This window comes from Macrobrachium rosenbergii, chromosome 6 (assembly GCF_040412425.1).
Source record: "Macrobrachium rosenbergii isolate ZJJX-2024 chromosome 6, ASM4041242v1, whole genome shotgun sequence".
NCBI lineage: Eukaryota > Metazoa > Arthropoda > Malacostraca > Decapoda > Palaemonidae > Macrobrachium > Macrobrachium rosenbergii.
This window is the reverse complement of record NC_089746.1, coordinates 41,423,083-41,448,011: the sequence shown is the minus strand read 5'-3', so window position 1 is coordinate 41,448,011 and position 24,929 is coordinate 41,423,083. Positions and strand designations below refer to the sequence as shown.

The window sequence follows — 24,929 nt, the reverse complement described above, 5'->3', positions numbered from 1 at the left end:
GTAGAACCATCAACTACCTGATAATGTTCGGACCTGGTTTTTCAGGTGGAACTATTCTGTGGAGCTGGACCACGGATTCCAGGGGGGCCTGGTTCTAGGAATAGGACTCTCGGCTTTCTGTCCGGTTAGCCCATATTGTGATTAGGATGGGGATGACTGTATTATTACAATACACTCAATCCTAGCAAGCGGGTTTTGCTTACACTTGGGCCATACTAATCATGATGTGCCATCCCCCTTTTGGGGTAGGGTAGGGACGCGGACATTTGGGAGTCAGTTCCCACTTGTGCCATTAGTGGAACATCCAACTTCATAAAAAGCCAATGATATCTTTTCAAGATTTATTAATTTTTTTTTTTTTATATATCTTTTATGCAAAGTAGTCTTGAGGATATTAGTACCCCTGGACCCCATGATGGTAAAATTCTGGCACAGTCGATGACTAATGGAACGTCACTCCCGAATCTCCTTAACATAGATAGAAATGCTACAACGGAACATCCTGTTCCAAGTAAAATATCAATCACTAAAGACTCGAAGAGTCTAGAAAGTCAAAAAGAAAAAGAAACGAATAATAACAAATTGGTAAACTCCAGTATTGTAACACTGGAACCATACATAAAGGACAATAACTCTAAAATAGAAACAAGTAATCCCCCTAAAACCCCATCAACACAAGACAGCTCATCACCGATGAATGTGAAAAAAATTAAAAAGAAATAACTATCGACTAAATCCAACACTAGTTCATTTTGAACATATTTTGGACCAGACAATTGGTCCAGATTTTTAATATTAAAAGCAGAAAAACAGATCTCACCAGCCATTTTAGAGAACAAATTATTAAATATACACCCCACACAAGACATGGAATGTAGACATATCAAAAACAATGAATGGCTAATACAAACAACAACCAAAGCCCAATCAACAACTTTTCTACAAATAACCAACATAAATGAAATAAAAGTAACAGTAACCAGCCATGAAACACTTAATTATACACAAGGCACAGTAATGCTCCCAGACAATGATGAAAAAGAGCTACCATCAAAACAAATCTTAAACTAAGATACAATAACATACATGACTTGGAATTATATGCTGTCCCAAGTAGAAGGGATGCAAATAAACATATTAAAATAGTCAAAATAAAATTTACAAACCGGGAACTACCACGAAAAATAAAAATTCTGGGACTGAATAGAGAGGTTCGCCCCTTTGTCCCTAAACCTCTCAAATGCTCTAACTGTCAAAAATATGGCCATTCAACCAAAAGATGTAGAAATAACGCTATATGCGCTGTATGTTCTGAAAACCACACAACAAATTGGAAATGCAAAACCTTCAAATGTGTAAATTGCAAATTAAATCATCATGCTAAATCTAAAGACTGTATATTTTATCAATATTATACAGAATTACAAATGTTAATGGACAGAACTGGTATGCCCGTTAACGAAGCCAAACTCGAACTGAAGGTGAGAGGAATCAATGACCCAGCAAAACTCCATTCATATTCAAATATTGTAACAACTCATAATAAACATTAAGAATCTCAACACAGAATAGATGTGACACACCTCTTCCCCTCCTCTACTATTCATAAAAGCCCAAGAGTACAGTTACAACAGGCCTCCCAGTAACAAGCAAGTTAATCATTCAAAAACGAATTCCAATGATATGGAAAAATCAACAGAGGTTAATAATCCAGATCTGAAACTCATAATACATTAACGTCATCCACAGAAAACTTAATTGATAAAAATAACCATAATAAAAAAGGAAAGTAATTGACAGAACTCCCCTAAGGGAAAAAACCTAACATTCCATTCACAGATCGATCTAGCAAAATCCCAGTCTCACCCATTAATCAGAAACAGATTACATTAACTGCATCACAAGTGGAAATCCATAGTGTTCCACAATCCAAAACAAATATAAATAACGATTCCCAAATATGGATAAATCAACTAACTCTTCTGCACTCTCATCACCGAAATCAATGCAGAAACTTTCAATTAAACATCCCACTGAAGAACCAAAACCCATAAAATTAATCAAATTACAACCACATCAAATCAACCCTCAACAAGACCAAAGAATAGTAATAATAATAAACCTAAAAATTCAAATCAAAATTTTGTACCAGCACATCGGAGATCCAGTATGCCTATACCAGAAATTCCTAACAAAAATATTATAACATCCAGTAATGGGAGCATAGATGGGACCCAGAGATTAGAACCATTCCTTCAACACTCGAACATGATTTATCTTGCGGATGTCAAGAGTGTTTCATCATTACGTACAATCGTTTACCTAACAAAAATGAAAAATATAACCCGAAATTTCATAAATAACTTTACTAGGTTCCGAAAATGCCCTTTAACATTCCATCAAGATGGCGAACTATGCTCAGAATCCTTAAAACTAAAGAAAAACATGATCAAAACTCAAGTAGATTTCCTAATAAGGAAATATGAAGAAGAACCGATCAATGCATCAAATATTCAGCAATCAAACCTAGCTGCAAAGAAACCACAAAGCAACACAAACTCTCTTAAAATGTTACGGGATGTAGCTAAATCATCAATTAACTTACAAAATCTAACGCCAATCCCCAAACAATGACCAATAAAATAATTCAGTGGAACATGAATGGATTTTCTACTCGCTTCAGCTAGGTGAAAATCCAGAGAATACTAAAGGAACATAAACCTGTTTGCAAATGTCTGCAGCATATTGGTACAACTCCTAAGGACTTTAGAAACTATAAATTAGCTTGCCACTCACCAATAGTGGATGGCAAGCTAGGAACAGCTATATATGTTCATAACGATTCAACTTATGAACCCCTAAATATAACATCACTGTCATATCAAATAACTGCAATCAAATTGCATATGCCAGACAATCAAATTGTCTCCATAATAAATCTATATAATCAGCCAAATTTTAACTCAAACTTTAGTGATTTACCACAAATAGTAAATAATGTAAATGGCCCCATACTAATAGTAGGCGACTTTAATGCCCATAACCCATTGTGGGACAGCGCACATGCTAGTAACTTGGCCGGCTCAAACATTGAGAATTGCATAAATGTTCAGAATTTACATTGCCTGAATGAAAGTGATTCACCAACGTACTTCTCAAAAACTCATTTAACCTTCTCCTCAATAGATATTTCAATATGTTCACTGGAATTAATTGAAAGACTGGAATGGAATGTCCTAGACGACTCATATACTAGTGATCACTTTCCAATTGTTTTGAATTATTTGAACAACCAAAACAATCATTTCCCATAAATATAACTTACTGAAAGCTGACTGGGATAAATACAATTTACAAACTAGAAATATCCCTCCCTTCCCATTAAATCAAAACAATAATGTCACAAATGATTTCTTTTCCAGTTTTGTAATCAGTGCTGCAGATAAATGCATCCCAAAACTTCTTCAACCCCTAATATATCCCCTGTTCCATGGTGGTCTAATAATTTGTCTCTCTTAAATCGAACCAAACACACACTGGCACGTAATCTGAGTAGACTAAAGTCCAGATTAAACACCCTTAATAAAGGCCCTTGTAATATAAACAAACTAAACAAGATAATAGTTATAAGTATAACTATTGATCACATTAAACCGCTTTTCAATAAATATAATGCAAAATTTCAAAAAACAATAATATTCGAAAAAGCTCAGTCGTGGAAAAATTATATATCGGAATTGTCACCAAATACTTCAATTAAGGAAATATGGCACAAAATCCGTAAAATCAATGGTAAACATGTTAAGACCACCTAGAAGCCCAATACTATATAATGGCAAACTAAATCATAACCTACAAGATATTTCAAATATATTAGCCAAACATATAGAAGATGTTAGTGCTTATTGTAATTTAGATGAACACTTCAAAAGAATTAGAACACAAAAAATAAATCATACACTTAATTTTGAAACTGATGAGGACCTTGATTATAACCAAGAATTTAATATGAACGAACTTAATTTTGCCTAAAATCATGTCGATCATCAGCTCCGGGGCATGATATGATTTCTTTTGAAATGATCCAGAATTTAGCCACACTAGCTAAAGAATTCTTATTAAAATTATATAATAGCATATGGCTAACGCATGTCTTCCCAACTAAATGGAGACATGCAATAATCATACCCATCAGTAAACCAGGAAAAGACCTAGCAACCCCACTAATTATAGGCCAATATCTCTAACAAGTTGCTTGTGCAAACTGTTGGAGAAAATGGTTAGTTTGAGATTAACAAGTGTCATAACAAAACACTCAATTTTATCACCTACCCAATCGGGATCAATAGCTGGTAGATCTACACTAGACCCGTTAACTCAAATAGAAGATCATATTAAAAAGGATTTGAAAAGAAAAAAGCTGACAGTGGCTATTTTCTTTGATATAGAAAAAGCATATGATACCACATGGAGATACAATATTATGCAGAAACTCCACAGGTCCAATATTCGAGGTCACCTTCAATATTTATCAATAATTTTCTAACAAATCGTACATTTCAAGTACGCATAGAAAATACATATTCAAATTGCTACGTACAAGAGGAGGGTATCCCCAAGGCAGTGTTTTGAGCTGCATCTTATTTGCCCTGGCAATAGATGACATTACTATGAACCTGCCTGAGGGTGTACAAAATAGTTTGTATGTGGATGATTTTGTAATTTATTATTCAAGTTATTCTTTGAGACATGCTCAAAGAATACTTGATATAGCAACAAAAATATAACCACTTGGACCAATTCCGTAGGCTTCAAGTTGTCGGTAAATAAAACAAATGGCATTGTCTTCTACAAAGACAAAAGATGGTTGAAACAACAAACCATTAAGTTATATCTCTATAATGAAGAGATAAACATGTGCAATAGTGTTAAATATTTGGGTATAATTTTTGACCAACATTTAAATTGGAAAGATCATGTCAAATATATCAAAGCCAAAGGATCTAAAGCCCTTACTTTATTAAAGAAAATCTCACACACCAAATGGGGTGCAGGACGAGACACAATGTTAATGTTATACAATGCAGCAGTACTATCAATTATAAATTATAGCTGTCCAATTTATTCAACTGCCTCAGAAACAACTTTAAAATCTCTAGATGCTTTACATCACGAGGGGAGTACGTATATGTACAGGAGCCTTCCGCTCATCTCCAACTGTCTCTATCCTAGCAGAGGCAGGCCAGCTGCCTCTAAAATATTACAGAGATCTAATTACTTTAAGAAGAGGCTTATCCTTCAAGCAGGCACATCTCCTGCATCAAATAAATTTCTCAATCAAAATACAAATAATAACCCAAATCAAAACTCATTTACTAAAAAAACTAATCATCTATTGAATTTATATAACATGATACCCAAATTTACCCAAGAAATAAATCTGGTCACACCATGGACACTAAAAAGGGCAAAACTATGCACATATTTATCATATCTTTCAAAGAAATATATGTCCAACACAGAAATGTACCATCAACATGCCATGGAACACATAAGACGGAAGGGTAATCCCTTCATAATCTACACAGATGGATCCAAAAATGAAGCTGGAGTGGGCTCATCAGCCTATTCAAGTGATAAAACTATCCAAATGGGCCTTCCTCTAATATCATCAGTATTTTACAGCAGAATTAACAGCCATACAATTGGCTCTCAAGATTATAACAAAAAGGAATTCCTTCAGCACTCATATTGAGCAACTCAAGAAGTGCAATTGAAGCAATAGGATCATTTAAATCAAATAATCACCTTGTCCAAAATATACAACGGGAAATACATCAGTTAATTACAACCGGCCTTCAAATTCAAATTTGTTGGATCCCAGCCCATGTAGGCATTGAGGGTAATGAGAAAGCAGATAAAGCTGCAAAATTGGCTTGTACAATCCCCCAACTACTATGAAAGCCCCATATCAGACTGGCTAGCATCAGTTAAACCCTTAATTTATAGGGACTGGCAAAATGATTGGACAAATATACCCCACAAAACAAACTAAAACAAATTAAGAACGAAGTTAAAAAGTGGCATTCTTCTACCCAAAAGCAAAGAATCAATGAGGTTATTTTAACAAGACTCAGAATAGGACACTCCAGACTCACACATGGTCATCTGATGTCAACTCCGCACACAAACCCAATAACTTGTGAAAGATGTAACATCCCAGTAACAATCAAACACATCTTGATTGACTGTCCCAGATGGCATCATGAAAGAAAGACTTATTTACAAAATAAATCAATAAAGGATATTCTAGCAGAAGGTAATAACTTTTCAATTAATAATATCATTCTCTTCTTAAACAAAATTAAATTGATAAGTAAAATATAATCTCCCCCCTTTTTTTTTTTTCTCCTAATTTCCCCCTTTTTTTATTTATTTATTTATTTAGTTAACTACTTAATTTTTTATGTACTCTTTCCCCATTCTTTTCCCAGCCTGAGAAGAACCCTAAAAGAGTTCAGAGGTCTGGTTAAACAAATCATTTATAACTAACTAACTAAACAAAGCTGAAACCTATTAGAACCAACACCCAGTCTATCATCACTTTTTCACCGATGGTGATGTATGATAAAAGCAGGTGTTAAAAGTGGTTATAATCATATATATATATATATATATATATATATATATATATATATATATATATATATATATATATATATATATATATATATATATGTGTGTGTGTGTGTGTGTGTTTGTGTACGTGTGTATGTGTGTGTTTGTACGTATGTATGTATGTATTAAATGTTAAAAAAAAAATGAGGTAACTCCAAATTTATGTAATTCTGCTCGACTCTAGCATCTAGAAATATCTTGACTAAACAGAATACATAAAAGAAAATCGTTAATATATTTTTAATATTTCGACTAAACAGAATACATAATAGAAAATCGTTAATATATTTTTAACCGTAAATATATTAAAAAAAAATTTCACGAGCTTCTTAGAAAATAAACATTTTTTCAACAAACATATGAAATTAATGTACATTAAACCAATGTCTTCATACAAAAAAATTATAAACAAAGGAAAAATATCATAAACTTTGCTTTGATCACTAGGAATTTACCTATACAGTAAACCCCCGTATTTGCGTTCTCACGCATTCGCGGGATTCTCTGTGGAACATATCTAGCCATTATTCGCAGAAAATTCGCCCATTCGCAGTATTTTTCACTGACAAATATTCACTGTTTACTGTATTTTCATATAATTTTCATGAATAAATGCACTTTCTGTGATAAAACTATTAAAATACTCAGGTACATGCATTTTTACAGGGTTTTTCTGTGTTTAAACTATCAAAATGGGCAGTTCTAAGTGTTTTTAGAGGGGTTTTAAGTATTCGCGGATTTTAGCTATTTGTGGAGGGGTGTGGGATGCATCCCCTGCAAGTACAGGGGGTTCACTGTATAAGGTCAAAATTAAAACTTCGTCTAAAATATATATACATACAGTAAACCCCCGTATTCGTGGGGGATGCGTACTGCACCCCCCGCGAATAGCTAAAATCTGCGAATACTTAAAACCCCTCTAAAAACACTTAGAACTGCCTATTTTGATAGTTTAAACACAAGAAAAACGCTCAAAAATGCTTATACCTGAGTATTTTAATAGTTTTATCACAAAAAGTGCATTTAGTCTTGAAAATTATGTTAAAATACAGTAATTAGTGAATATTTCTCAGTGAAAAATACAGCGGATGGGCGAATTTTCTGCGAATAAATAGGTAGATACATTCCACAGAGAAATCCACAAATACATGAGTCTGCAAATCATGAGAATACAAATATGAGGGGTTTACTTACTGTGTATGTATATATGTATATATTTATACATGTAATATAATATAATGTATAGAAATTGATATTCATTAACTAATTTCTTTCAGAGAGAACCTCAACAATCAACCCTGCTGTTCCAGTAACACCTGTTCCCACAACTACGAAAGCAATCATCCCTGATGCATCAAAAGCAACTCCAGTGGTGACCACTGCTCAAGGTTTGTCATAGTGTCTAAGATCTATTTTCCTCAGATAGTATGTTTACCACTGTTCAATAACAAGAGGCTTTTCTTGACAAATTAAGGTGATTAATACCTTCAATTAAATTCTCTATAGAAATAGAAAAGGATAAGTGCCTACCCTTTCTGGATTGCCTAATATATAGAAATAATAATGTCTAGATACAAAGTTTACAGACAACCTTTACTATTTCTTCCTGTGTGCATTTTTATTCAGGTCAAAGCAATAAGATTAAGAAATCTGTGTTCAAATGTATGTTTTTAAGAGCATTACTTGTATGTAGCCCTGAATATATTGATGATGAAATAGATAAGATTTGGAATACAAGGAAGAAATTGTAATATCCTGACTGCGAATTAGATAGTGCAACAGAATCGGCAAATGCGACTCTGTTCATAACATAAAAGAACCTTACAACATGAAAAATTTGCTTGCACTACCATATCTTGATAATAATATAAAAGATATTCCTCAACTTCTTAAGAAGTTTGGAGTTGACGTTGCACTTAAGAACAATGAAGCAATATAATATGTACTTATAAAGAATTCGCATGGCAATACTAAAGCATGTGTATATAAAATTCCGTGTGTCTTTTATATTGGTCATACTGGTAAAACAATGGAAAAGAGAACAGAACATGAAAAAAATATATAAGATATGCACAGGTGAACAGTGGAATTTTGGTACATATTAGTGGGAACAATCATACTGTCAACTAGGAAGGGCAAAGAGGAGAGGTATTCTAATAATGCACTTGAAAGGAATATCGCTCAATCTAGCTTTATAAAAGAAAGTTATGGCCAACATATAAATGTCCGTCAAGGCATATTAAACATGATCCTATCATTTCCAAAGAAATTTTTAAAATGTTCAAATTTTTTGGAAGACAGTTGCTATATATGGCAATAAGATTATCATATTTCTTACCACATTACCAAGTCACCAGCAATCAGGGAGTTTATCCAACACTTCCCATTTGGCATGTGTCAGGTATGGATTCATAATCTCAAACGGTTGTGTATTGTCGTCTGTACTGTCTCTGTAGTTTTTATATTGTGATTTTGACTAAAATGCATCAGTACTCAATCAATGGCTTCTAAACAAAGCTGAAACCGGTCAGAACCTACACCCAGTCAATCAGTTTTTCACCAATGGTGATGTATGATAAAAGCAGAAGGTCTTAAAAGTGGTTATAATCATATACTGTATATATATATATATATATATATATATATATATATATATATATATATATATATATAATATATATATATATATAAACCCCGACTTGCGTTCTCACGATTCACAGACTCGTATTCACGGATTTCTCTTTGGAACGTATCTGTCCATTATTTGCAGAAAATTCGCCCATTCGCAATATTTTTCACTCAGAAATATTCGCTAAATACTGTATTTTCATCTCATTTTCATGACTAAATGCACTTTTTGTGATAAAACTATTAAAATACTCAGGTAATGCTCGAGTTATGATAATTCACCTTACAATAATTCGATTTTGCAATGGGATAATCAATTAATACCGATACAACAATACTATTTATAACATATTTTTAAATTTCGCACAGGCGCAGGTAGCAGCGTAATCAGGCAGTGAGAGAGACCAATAGGCAACTTTTCCTTGATCTCTTTACCCCATCTTCTAGTTAAAAATGTAAAGAGAATGATAAAAGTATTGTTAGTAACTTTATAGTTAGTTAGTTATAAATGATTTGTTTAACCAGACCTCTGAACTCTTTTAGGGTTCTTCTCCGGCTGGGAAAAGAATGGGGAAAGAGTACATAAAAATTAAGTAGTTAACTAAATAAATAAATAATAAAAAAAAAAATAATTAGAAGAAGAAGAGGAAAAAAAAAAAATAAAGATTATATTTTACTTATCAATTTAATTTTGTGTAAGAAGAGAATGATATTATTAATTGAAAAGTTATTACCTTCTGCTAGAATATCCTTTATTGATTTATTTTGTAAATAAGTCTTTCTTTCATGATGCCATCTGGGACAGTCAATCAAGATGTGTTTGATTGTTACTGGGATGTTACATCTTTCACACTCTTGCATAAATGCGTACAGTCATAAACAACCGACCAAGAAAATGTTGTTTTGATTATAACTGAATCGGATAACAACAGCCGTTTACCTGGTATTACAACCATCATACGGTATTAAATAATTACCGTACATTATGGCACAAATGACGTTAAGTAGAATAAGACTGGTATATTTTTACATTACACCCTTATTTGGTATGGATAAAAGATTGGCAAGGAAATATACTGCTAAATTTAAGCTGCAAGTTGTAGCTGAAACTGGGAAAACAATGTTCAAGCTGCCAATGACTATACTGTAAATTATCGTGCATTGGCAACATGGATGAAACTCGATCATAATTAAAATGGGAGAGAAAGTATTTCAATCAAAACTACTGGGCATGAAAGAACACATTACTGTTATTTTTACGCCGATAGACGATAAATACGTAAAGCTTGTATTATGATGAAATCAAGTGAAAATAGTGAACGGAATCTTGAATTTTTTTACACAAAACAAACGCCCTCAAACGGCCATCGTCATCTACTAACAAAAATAATAGATAAATTAATTTCACAACGAGAAGTATTTTAGCTATATTTCGACTTAAAAACACCTTGTATAACGAAAAATAACCTTGCCCCATACAAATAAAGTATCTAGGGATACATTTCACTAACTAAAAGCAAAAAAAGCATTCTGAACCACATTAAACACTGCGAAATAAACGCTGCGTAAACATTTCCAAACCAAAACATTGATCGCTATGATTGCAATTTATAATACAAAAGCAATATAAGAATATATACAATATTATTGGATAAAGTGAATTAAGGCATAACATTTTAAAAGATCCATGGAAAAGATGCATATTCATTATGTTGACGATATGTGAATATAGATGAGAGTATAATGTAGACTACGCTACCGTGTATGTAAACAATATACCATAGTGTAAGCTAAGCTAATTCTTGTTTGTTATTGAATTTGTATTGAATTATCATAAGTCACTTTGCATGAACCTCCAGAATTAGGTGCTATTAATAATTACTATAACGCGTATGTAAAGAGTATATTTTATAGTGTAGGCAAGGCTACCACATATGTATACGGTACATGGCACCGAATACCCTAGTGTAGGCGACACTATGTTCGAGATATGTTTTGGTATTTATTACGTTTTGTCCAACAAACGATGGTTTTTTTGGAACCTAACCCTATCGTAAGTAGGATAATATGTGTATAAGCATTTTTAGTTTGTTTTGTGTGTGTTTCAACTGTCAAAATAAGCAGTCCTAAGTGTTTTTAGAAGGCTTCTAAGTATTCACTGGTTTTAGTTATTCATGGGGAGGGATGTGGTACGATCCCCACGAGTATCGGGGTTTACTGTGTGTGTATATATATAATATATATATATATATATATATATATATATATATATATATATATATATATATATATAAATATATATATATATATATATATATATATATATATATATATATATATATATATATATATATATATATATATATTAATGTAAAAAATAAAGTAACTTCAAATTTATGTAACCCTGGTCAACTCTAGCCATCTAGAAATATCTTGAATAAACAGAATATATATAAGAAAATCATTAATATGTATTTAAACGTAAATATAATGAAAAAAATTTCACGAGCTTCTTAAAAATAAGCATTTTTAAACAAACATATGTATGAAATTAATGTACATTAGACCAATGTATTCCAAAAATGTAAACAAAAGAAAAATATCATCAAAGCATCTCTAAAATTTACTATATAAGGTCAAAAAAAAAAGACTTTGTCTAAAATTCAAAATTGATGAGTAGGATATATATATATATATATATATATATATATATATATATATATATATATATATATATATATATATATATATATATATATATATATATATATATATATAATGTATATGAATAAATATTCATTAACTAATGTTAATTTCTTTCAGAGAGAACCTCAACAATCAACCCTGCTGTTCCAGTAACACCTGTTCCCACGACTACGAAAGCGATCATCCCTGATGCATCAAAAGCAACTGCAGTGGTGACCACTACTCAAGGTTTGTCATGGTGTCCGAAATCTATTTTCCTCAGATTGTATGTTTACCATTGTTCAATAACAATAGCCTTAACTTAGGATTATCATTAAAGTACTTATAATTTTACCTGAACATTAAGTTTTTCAGTTATGTACAAGTAACTGCGTGATATATTTCATGAACAAACAACGCAACACATGCATGTTAATATATTTGTGGAAAAGATTAAGATTTCCATGCTATTGTCAGTAGCACATCCGTTTTAGCATCATAACAGTTACTCATGCATATAACTTTCTTTTTCATATACATTTAGATATGTATTTGAATAATTGTATATGCATTTACAAATTATATATATACATATTTATATAATTATGTATGCATAAATTCATATGTATGTATGTATGTATGTATATATATATATATATATATATATATATATATATATATATATATATATATATATATATATATATATATATATATATATATATGCTTTTAATCTCTTACACGTGATTTTATATATCAAACACCACAAAAATGAAACGCTTGCAGATCCTAGTATTAGCACCAAATAGGTGTTTGTAGGGGGGTATCCTACTCTCAGTGGCAGGTCCAATTTTACAAATCTGCAAAGACCCCAATTTCCCTTATCCCAGCTTTCAATTACCTGAAAAATAAGCTCAGTAATGTACACATTTAACATGAATCAAGGCTTGTGTTTTAATATGGTATCACTATTCACAAAAGTACTCATTGCCGATCTGTTGGAGTTTTTATCGGAATTATTAGAAAACACACAGCTGGACATCCCATTTTTCAAGAACCCTCTAACTGAACTGATTAAATTGTGTAAAAGAATGCAAATTTGAATTCAGTGGGATATTTTACTCCAAAAAGTTTGGTGCAGCAATGGGGAAACCTCTTTCTCCAGTGTTACGTAATTTGTACATGGAATTTTTTTAAACTAAAATATTAAACAAAATCATTCCATGCAACTTATTAAAGTTCAAGTTTGCTGACAATATAATTTATGTATGGCCAGGGAACTACAATATGTGTAATTTTCTTGACAAGTTAAGGTAATTAATACCTTCAATTAAATTCTCTATGGAAACAGAAAAGGGTAAGTGCCTACCCTTTCTGGATTGCCTAATATATATACAAATAATAATGTCTAAATACAATGTTTACAGACAAACTTTTAGTATTTCTTCCTGTGTGCATTTTTATTCAGGTCAAAGCAATAAGATTAAGAAATCGGTGTTCAAATGTATGTTTTTAAGAGCATTACGTGTATGTAGCCCTGAATATATTGATGATGAAATAGATAAGATTTGGAATACAGGCAAGAAATTGTAATATCTTGACTGCAAATTAGATAGTGCAAATGCGACTCTGTTCCAAAACATAAAAGAACTTTACAACATGAAAAATTTGCTTGCACTACCATATAATGTGATAATAATATAGACTAAAGATTTTCCTGATCTTCTTAAGAAGTTTGGAGTTGACGTTACACTTAAGAACAATGAAGCAATATAATATGTACTTATAAAGAATTCGCATGGCAATACTAAAGCATGTGTATATAAAATTCCGTGTGTCTTTTATATTGATCATACTGGTAAAACAGTGGAAAAGAGAACAGAAAAACATAAAAAAAATATAAAAGATATACATAGGTGAACAGTGGAATTTTGGTACATATTAGTGGGAACAATCATACTGTCAACTAGGAAGGGCAAAGAAGAGAGTGTATTCTAATAATGCACTTGAAAGGAATATCGCTCAATCTAGCTTTAAAAAAGAAAGCTATGGCGAACACATAAATGTCTGTCAAAGCATGTTAAACATGATCCTAGGATTTCCAAAGAAATTTTTAAAATGTTAAAATTTTTTGGAAGGCAGTTGCTGAGTATGGCAAGAGATTATCATATTTGTTGACACATTACCAGGTCACTAGCAATCAGGAGTTTATCCACCACTTCCCATTTGGCATGTGTCAGGTATGGCTTCATATCTCAAACGGTTGTATGTTTGTGTATATTGTCTCTGTAGTGTTTATATTGTGATTTTGACTAAGATGCATCAGTACTTCGTCAGTAGCTTTTAAAGCAAAGCTGAAACCGGTCAGAACCTAAACCCCAGTTTTTCACCAGTGGTGATGTATGATAAAAGCACAAGGTGTTAAAAATGGTTATAATCATCTATATATATATATATATAATATAAATATATATATATATATATATGTTACGAACCGAGGTTTTTTGCCTTAAGAAAAAAACAGGATCTAGATGGAAATATTATTGGGGCTGCTCTGGCTAATCGACAGCTCACACACAAAGGAGGAGGAATAACAAAAAATACAGGAGTTTGCTATAAAAATAGATTTATTAATATTAAAGTTAATAAAAATCTTAAACAAAAAAGGCCATAACAAAATGAGCCAGGTCCGGGCCACGAAACACAAAAAATAAAGCAATATTACTTTATATCAAAAAAGAAGTACCAGCAGCAGTCGATACAAAAAAAAAAAAGCCATCTCAGCGAAGTCCAAATATCACGACATCCTGCTGCCGTCTCGCCAAAATACAAAGGACACGGGCCACTGCACCCGAGCCAAAACTGCACAGGGTCTCCACCTGCGGCCAACAAACAACCATCTTCGTTGGTGCATGCTCCAGCCTGGGCCCAAACACCGCCTGCCCAAGAAACGTCTTCAAAGTCGAACTGCTGCTGGTACTCAAAAGTTCTCTTCCCCAAGAGAACAACCTGTTCGCTACTGCTGCCCGAACCTGACTAAAAGTTGGCGCCACGCCAACACAGACGTAAACACTCCTGTGAAAATAAGAGGAGGGGGGGAGGATTAGCCAAATAAACAAACTACCGAACTTTCCATAAAACAACCAAAGATCCTAATACCTTCCCTCTCGACAGAAAAAAAAAAATTACAAATTTTTTTTTTTTTTTTTCAAAATAACCAACCTCCTCCAATGTGGTGAAAACTCCGACAACCAGAGCAGAGCCAATCCTGTCCTGTCACGGTCGCCAATTACGAACCGAGGTTTTCAGCCCTTAAGAAAAACACAGGATCTAGATGGAAATATTATTGGGGCTGCTCTGGCTAATCGACAGCTATTACACACAAAGGAGGAGGAATAACAAAAATACAGTTTGCTATAAAAATAGATTTATTAATATTAAAGTTAATAAAAATCTTAAACAAAAAAGGCCATAACAAAATGAGCCAGGTCCGGGCCACGAAACACAAAAATAAAGCAATATTACTTTATATCAAAAAGAAGTACCAGCAGCAGTCGATACAAAAAAAAAAGCCATCTCCAGCGAAGTCCACCAACTAACGACAACAGGCTGCAAATATCACGACGTCCTGCTGCCGTCTCGCCAAAATACAAAGGACACGGGCCACTGCACCTGGAGCCAAAACTGCCGACAGGGTCTCCACCTGCGGCCAACAAACAACCATCTTCGTTGGTGCGCTGCTCCAGCCTGGGCCCAAACACCGGCTGCCCAAGAAACGTCTTCAAAGTCGAACTGCTGCTGGTACTCAAAATGTTCTCTTCCCCAAGAGAACAACCTGTTCGCTACTGCTGCCCGAACCTGACTAAAAGTTGGCGCCACGCCAACACAGACATAAACACTCCTGTGAAAATAAGAGGAGGGGAGGATTAGCCAAATAAACAAAACTACCGAACAAGCCCATAAAACAACCAAAGATCCTAATAATATATATATATATATATATATATATATATATATATATATATATATATATATATATATATATATATATATATATATATATATATATATATATATATATATATATATATATATATATATATATATATATATATATATATATATATATATATATATATATATATATATATATATATATAGATGATTATATATAAATGTGTGTGTTGTGTGTGTGTATGTATGTATGTATGTATGTATATATTAATGTAAAATAATAAGGTAACTTCAAATTTATGTAATCCTGGTCAACTCTAGCCATCTAGAAATGTCTTGAGTAAACAGAATACATATAAGAAAATCGTTAATATATTTTTAATCGTAAATATAATAAAAAAAAATTTCACGAGCTTCTTAAAAAAAATGAAATTATTTTACATTAGGCCAATGGCTTCATACGAAAAAATAATAAACAAAAGAAAGATATCATAAACTGCTTTGATCACTAGGAATTTACCTATATAAGGTCAAAAGTAAGACTTTGTCTAAAATTCAAAATTATATAGATATATATATATATATATATATATATATATATATATATATATATATATATATATATATATATATATATATATATATATATATATAAATATTCATTAACTAATTTCTTTCAGAGAGAACCTCAACAATCAACCCTGCTGTTCCAGTAACACCTGTTCCCACAACTACGAAAGCAATCATCCCTGATGCATCAAAAGCAACTCCAGTGGTGACCACTGCTCAAGGTTTGTCATGGTGTCTGAAATCTATTTTCCTGAGATAGTATGTTTACCATTATTCAATACCAGTAGCCTTAAAATTAGGATTATCATTACTTATAATTTTCCCTGAACTGTAAGTTTCCCAATTATTTACAACTAACTGCCTGATATTTATCATGAACACACAAAACAATACATGCATGTTAATATATTTGCAACTTTCTTTTTCACACATTTGTATATGTATTTGAATAAATGTAAACTGTATGCATTTATATATTACATATATATACATATACATATATAAATATATAATTATGTGTGTAAAATTCATATGTATAATTATGAGATATATATACACATATATATTATATTCTTACATGGGTCCTTCGGCTGATGAGTTAATTATTAGTTACTGTAATTTATGTAGCCCTGCTCTACCTAAGACCCATGTAATCCTGTCAATTAAAGTTAAAAGTTACCCCAACAGACAGACAATTACTTAATTAGATTAGGTCGCCAGTCGAAACTATGCTATTGAATAATTTTATTATTTCTGGAGCAAATGAGTTACCTGAAACCCATTTGTTACCCACCTAGTCCCAACAAAGAAAGAATGCGCTGTTACAGTGAGGGAATTTACTTGAGCCAATTATTCAACTTCGGACACAGTAATATTTCCCCTATTTCAGTTATAACGCAATGGATGATCATTCTCGTAGCTCACTTGTAAGCAATTCGAGTATATTAAAGGCTATTCCTCTTCCAAACAACCGTATGATCAGGTTCCAAGGCTTAACTGAGTATTACTTATACTTGACCTATCCCTAATTCCTACTTACTGCAAAGGGGAATATCTTATGCATTCTCACCAGGCAATAATGGGTAAACATCCTATACTAGAATTCATACAGGAAATATGGTTCCACCAGGATCTCTAGTCAGTGGTTGAGTAAGGGGGAAAAATGGAAATAGAATTACAGTGGAAGAAATACAACAGTCGGCGAGTACTTGTCAATTCCGGACTTACCGTTCACGTAGGCTGCTTGTGCACTGCAAAAGATGCCCAGGATTCTGGAAGAACGCATGACGTCGATTCACTTAGCAAATAAAAGATGAAAAGGGATAAAGGACAGAATTATCAGGAGCACGGACGCGTGCATGTGCCCTGGAGGATTGCCGTGTTCCCTCTTCCTGACTTTCTTGGGTCAGATTGGGCCGCTGTGTTCTCATAAACAACGCTCTTCCATAGCCTCCGGCAGTCTGAAAAATGACAAAACATCGCTGATACATAGTACAGAGAAAAGGAATGCTTAAGAACACCCTCACTAGAGGTGACCTGGTGAAAACCTCCCTGTTGGATAGGTCCCTAATACTAACTTATAAGCTGTTAGGAACGGTTAATTTTGAAAACACAGCCTAGCCCGCTTCCCTCTGCTTTTCCCAGAGAGTTCTTTTTGTCTTTGTTAGGAGTATATTCCTACTAAAATAATGCAGGGAGGTCGAACAGCAGAACATTTATAAAAGCTCTCCCTCTTAAGAAGGCCTTCAGTCCTTTTCGGGCGTGAAGGTCTGCACTAAACAAGCTGTTCGCCTCGATTACTTTACTCTTCTCCCCTGAGCAGATTTGTCTCGTGCAGTCTAACTAGCTATGGATCTACCTAACTCTGGAAAGGATATGAGCTTTAATCACTTACTTCTACAGACTGCTAACTGTACTTAAAGGTGCTTATGGTTATTACATGCTACCTCTTACGATCGTGATGTTTAGACCTAGCCAAATGGTACATTCTGTGGTATCTCTTATACCCTAACCTATTAGAACACGGCTGTAGCACCAACGTAAAGGACAATGAACTAGCTAAGTTACAATGTGAAGAGTGGAATTTTGGTACATGTTAGTGGGAACAATCATACTCTCAACTAGGAAGGGCAAAAAAGAGAATGTATTCTAATAATGCACTTGAAAGGAATGTCGTTCAATCTAGCTTTATAAGAGAAAGTTATGGTCAACACATAAATGCCCATCAAGGCATGTTAAACATGATCCTATGATTTCCAAAGAAATTTTTTAAATGTTAAAATTTCTTGGAAGGCAGTTGATATGTATGGCAAGATTATCATATTTGTTAACACATTACCAGGTCACCAGCAATCAGAAGTATATCCAACATTTCCCATTTGTCATGTGTCGAGTATGGATTCATAATCTCAAACGATTGTGTATGTTTGTCTGTACTGTCTCTGTAGTTTTATATTGTGATTTTGACTAAGATGCATCAGTATATATATATAAAGTAGGCGCCGAAAGTCTTTTCACCCCTAGGCAATTTAAGCAAATGCATACACACGCGCAACTTTGTTGACCTGTAAAGGAATACAAAAAATTAGTTACGACATTAATTAAAATGGTGTGTGAGTTTACCTTAGGTTTTCTAGTATTTGGTTACACCAAATTTGTTCTCCTTAGCTGCCTTAAGCTGTCGGGGAACACTTTCAATGAGGTGCTGACAAATCACGGGTTCGAGACTGTTCCAAGCAGCGACAATGGCGGCCTTGAGTTTGTCGATCATGGAGCAGTCAACTTTCTGCAAACGTTGTTTAATGATCGACCACAGATTTTCAATGGGACTAAAATCAGGGGAATTAGGGGGCCAGTCACTTAAAAGCTCCACACCACAATCTTTCCACCAGTTCTTAATCAATGACGTCGTGTGGCAGCGTGCGCCGTCTTGCTGAAGGATCGAAGCACCTGTCTTCTCAAAACTCCCCTCTAAATGCTCGTTAAGCACAACGTAATAAATGTGTTGGTTCAATCGTTCATTATTTTAAAAATACACAATTCTCCAACTCCCTCATGACCCATAGAACCCCATACCATCAAACTTTTGGTGAACTTTTCGCAAGGACGAATAAGTTTGTCACTATTTGTTGAAGCGGGGACTTCGCCAAACTTTTGTCGAGATGCTTCCCAAACAATGAAATGTGGATTCGTCAGTGAACAACACTCGTTTCCAGTCATTTACGTCTCATTTACCAACCTTATCAAAAAACAACTTTCGTTTCTTAATGTGGGCATCAGTTAGCTTGCTCTTCTTAGGAGCCACGACACTCTTGAATCCCAACTTGTCCGAGATGTACATCTGTAAAGTACGTACTTTACAGATGTACATCTGTAAAGTAAGTACTTTACACTTTCCTAAAATTTCAGGATTTTCTTCCCTGAACTGACGAGCGCTGTATGTGGGATGAAGCTCTGCTTCCCTTTTCAGAAGCAAAATAGATCCTTCTGATAACAATGGGGGCCTCCCAGACTTCTTGGCAGGGAGGGGTACTTCCCTCCCTCCTGACGCCTTGTACCTTGCGATTATGTTTTGAACTGTTCTGCGCTTCACATCCGTCTGCCGAACAATTTCAGCAGTATTTAAACCTAATTCAAAGCATTGAATGACCCTTACACGATCATCCCTAGAAGTATAACTACCCCCCATTACGCATAAAGGCACAGGGGATGGCAACACGAGGGCAACACCGGGGAAAAAAAAAGTCCTGACAGGAGTGCAAGCACCAAAATACCACGGCTAATGAGGTACTAATCCGTTATTATTTGAATTTATTTCCTCAGTCAAGGACGCAGTGGAAACAACGAAACGTGCCAATTAGTCATTTTTTGTCTCGGGAATTTTCCATGACTGGTATGGAGGATTCCTTTAAACGCCGCAAGTTTTTTCGCAATCCCTGGGGTGAAAAGACTTTCAAAGAGAATAGACATATATATATATATATATATATATATATATATATATATATATATATATATATATATATATGGATATATATATACACATATATATATATATATATACACACATGCAGTAAGCCCCTGTATTTAACTTTCATGATTTATGGACTCACATATTCACGAATTTTTCTTTGGAAAGTATCTACCCATTATTTGCAGAAAATTCGCCCATTCATATTTTCACTGAGAAATATTCACTAAATACTGTATTTTCATCTCATTTTCATGACTAAATGTACTTTTTGTGATAAAACTATTAAAATAATCAGGTAATACTCGAGTTACAATACTTCACCTTACGTTAATTCTATTTTGCAATGGGGTAAGTAATTAATACTGATACCACAATATTATTTATAAAATATTTTTAAATTTTGCGCAGGAGCAGGTAACAGCATAATCAGGCAGTGAGAGAGACCAAATTACAATAGCTAACTTTTCCTCAATCTCTTTACCCCATCTTCTGGTTAAAAAAGTAAAAGAGAATGATAAAAGTATTGTTAGTAGCGTTATACTCTTGCGTAAATGCGTACAGCCATAAACACCGACCAGGAAACTTTTGTTTTGCTCATAACCGAATCGAATAACAACAGCCGTTTACCTGGTATTTCAACCATCTTATAGTAATAAACAATTACCGTACATTATGGCACAGATGATGTTAAGTAGAATAGGACTGATATATTTTTATATTATACCCTTACTCGGTATGGAAAAAAGATCGGCAAGGAATAATACTGCTAAATTTAAGCTGCAAGTTGTAGCTGAAACTGGGAAAACAATGTTCAAGCTAATAATGACTATACTGTAAATTATCATGCATCGGCAGCATGGGTGAAACTCGATTGTAATTAAAATGGGAGAGAAAGTATTTTAATCAAAACTACTGGGCATGAAAGAACACATTGCTGTTATTTTTACGCCGATATATGATAAATACGTAAAGCTTGTGTTATGAAGAAATCAAGTGAAAATAGTGAACGGAATCTTGAATTTTTGTACAAAAAACAAACGCCGTCAAGCAGCCATCGTCATCTACTAACGAAAATAATCAATAAATTAATTTCACAACGAGACGTATTTTAGCTATATTTCGACTTAAAAACACTTCATATGACGAAAAATAACCTTGCCCCATATAAATAAAGTATCTAGGGATACATTTACGCTAACTAGAACCAAAAAAAGCGCTCTGAACTGCATTAAACACGGCGAAATAAACACAGTGTAAACATTTCCAAACCAAAACGTTGATCGCTTTGATCGCAATTTATAATACAAAAACAATATAAGAATGTATACAATATTATTGGATAAAGTGAATTAAGGCATAATATTTTAAAAGATCCATGGAAAAGATGCATATTCGTTATGTTGACATTTGTATAATACAATATGTGAATATAGATGAGAATATAATGTAGGCTATGCTACCGTGTATGTAAACAATATACTATAGTGTAGGCTAAGCTAATTCTTGTCTGTTATTCAATTTCTCTTTGTATTGAATTATCATAAGTCACTTTGCACGAACCTCCAGAATTAGCTGATATTAATAATTACTATACCATGCAGGTAAAGAGTTTATTTTATAGTGTAGGCTAGGCTACCACATATGTACACAGTACATGGCACCGAATACCCTAGTGTAGGCTAGGCTATGTTCGAGATACGTTTTAGTATTTCTTACGTTTTTTCCAACAAATGATGGTTTTTTTTTTGGAACCTAACCCCATCTTAAGTGGATAATACGTGTATAAGCATTTTTAGTTTGTTTTGCATGTGTTTGAACTATCAAAATAGGCAGTTCTAAGTGTTTTTAGAAGGGTTCTAAGTATTCACTGGTTTTAGCTTTGCACGGGGTTACACATCCCCCGTGAGTATGGGTGGTTTACTGTACATATATACATATATATGTACGTATATGTAAAAATGAGGTAACTTCAAATTTATGTAATCCTGGTCAACTCTAGTTATCTAGAAATATCTTGAATAAACAGAATATATATAAGAAAATCGTTAATATGTTTTTAAACGTAAATATAATAAAAAAATTTCACAAGCTTCTTAAAAAATAAGCATTTTTTAAACAAACATATGTATGAAATTAATGTACACTAGAACAATGTCTTCATACCAAAAAATATTAAACAAAAGAAAAATATCATCAAATCATCACTAGAATTTACCTTTATAAAGTCAAAAGTAAGACTGTCTAAAATTCAAAATTAATGGATAAATATAATATATATATATATATATATATATATATATATATATATATATATATATATATATATATATATATATATATATATATATATAGATATACAAAATGTATATATATATATATATATATATATATATATATATATATATATATATATATATAACCTATATATATATATATATATATATATAATATATATACTGTATATATATATGTATAAAAAAAAATTCACTAACTTAATTTCTTTCAGAGAGAACCTCAACAATCAACCCTGCTGTTCCAGTAACACCTGTTCCCACAACTACGAAAGCAATCATCCCTGATGCATCAAAAGCAACTCCAGTGGTGACCACTACTCAAGGTTTGTCATGATGTCCAAAATCTATTTTCCTCAGATAGTATGTTTACTATTGTTCAATAACAATAGCCTTTAATTCAGGATTATCATTACTTTTAATTTTCCCTGAACTTAAAGTTTTCAGTTATGTACAAGTAACTGCCTGATTTATGTCAAGAACAAACAAAGCAATACATGCATGTTAATATATTTGCAGAAAAGATTAAGATTTCCATGGTGTTGTCAGTAGCTCATCCGTTTTAGCATCGAAACAGTTACATCACGCATATAACTTTCTTTTTTATGCATTTATATATGTATTTGAATAAATGTATATGCATTTATATATTATATATATACATATATATATAAATATATAATTGTATGCCTAAATGCATTTGTATAATTATGAGATATATGTATATATATACATATACATATATATACATAAAAATAGATAATATATATTGATTTCTTTTAGTCTCTTACACGTGATTTTATATATCAAACACCACAAAAGTGAAACGCTTGCAGATCCTCACTGGTTAGAAATTCATAATATATATGATAGCGGGATAGTACATACGAACAAACAAACAGTTGGAAAACCAGTATTAGCACCTGACAAGCTTTCAGTTACCTGAAAAATAAACTCAGTAATGTACACATTTATCATGAATCAAGGCTTGTGTTTTAATGTGGTATCACTATTCACAGAAGCACCCATTGCCGATCTGTTGGAGTTTTTATCGGAATTATTAGAAAACACACAGCTGGACATCCCATTTTTCAAGAACCCTCTAACTGAACTGATTAAATTGTGTAATAGAATGTAAATTTGAATTCGGTGTGAAATTTTACTCCAAAAAGTTTGGTGCAGCAATGGGGAACCCTCTTTCTCCAGTGTTATGTAATTTCTACATGGAATTTTTTAAACGAAAATATTAAACAAAATCATTCAACGCAAGGTATTAAAGTTCAAGTATGCTCACAATATAATTTGTGTATGGCCACGGAACTACAATGTATGTACTTTTCTTGACAAGTTAAGGTAATTAATACCTTCAATTAAATTCTCTATGGAAACAGAAAAGGATCAAGTGCCTACCCTTCCTGGATTGCCTAACATATAGAAATAGTAATGTCTAAATACAATGTTTACAGACAACCTTTTAAAATTTATTCATGTGTGCATTTTTATTCAGGTCAAAGCAATAGGGTTAAGAAATCAGTGTCCATATCTATATTTTTAAGAGCATTACGTGCATGTAGCCCTGAATATATTGATGATGAAATAGATAGGATTTGGAATACAGGCAAGAAATTGAAATACCCTAACTGAGAATTAGATAGTGCATTATAAGCGGCAAATACAACTCTGTTCTAAAACATAAAAGAACCTTATAACATGAAAAATTTGCTTGCACTACCTTATAATGGTAACAATAACAATATAAAAGAAATTCCTCATCTCTCAAGAAGTTTGGAGTTGGTTGACGTTGCATTTAAGAACAGTGAAGCAATATAACATGTACTTATAAAGAATTCTCACGGCAGTACTAAAGGATGTGTATATAAAATTCCGTTTCTCTTTTATACTGGTCATAGGGGCAAAAGAGTGGAAAAGAGAATAGAACAACATAAAAAATGTATAATATATGCACAGGTGAACAGTAGAATATTGGTACATGTTAGTGGGAACAATCATACTGTCAACTAGGAAGGGCAAAAAAGAGATTGTATTCTAATAAGGCACTTGAAAGGAATATCGTTCAATCTAGTTTTATAAAAAAAAAAAAAAGGTAAGGCCAATATATAAATATCTGTCAAGGCATGTTAAATATGATG

At 32.8% G+C, this 24,929-nt stretch overlaps 1 protein-coding gene across 1 annotated transcript in view; it reads left to right on the top strand.

Annotated features, from left to right (window-relative positions):
- LOC136839828 (proteoglycan 4-like) overlaps window positions 1-24,929 on the top strand; it is a 49,189-nt gene that overhangs the window by 4,077 nt on the left and 20,183 nt on the right. The window contains exons 3-4 of the mRNA XM_067106158.1: window positions 7,956-8,066; window positions 12,130-12,240. Coding sequence (XP_066962259.1) covers window positions 7,956-8,066; window positions 12,130-12,240 — 222 coding nt within the window. The remainder of the gene's footprint in view (window positions 1-7,955; window positions 8,067-12,129; window positions 12,241-24,929) is intronic.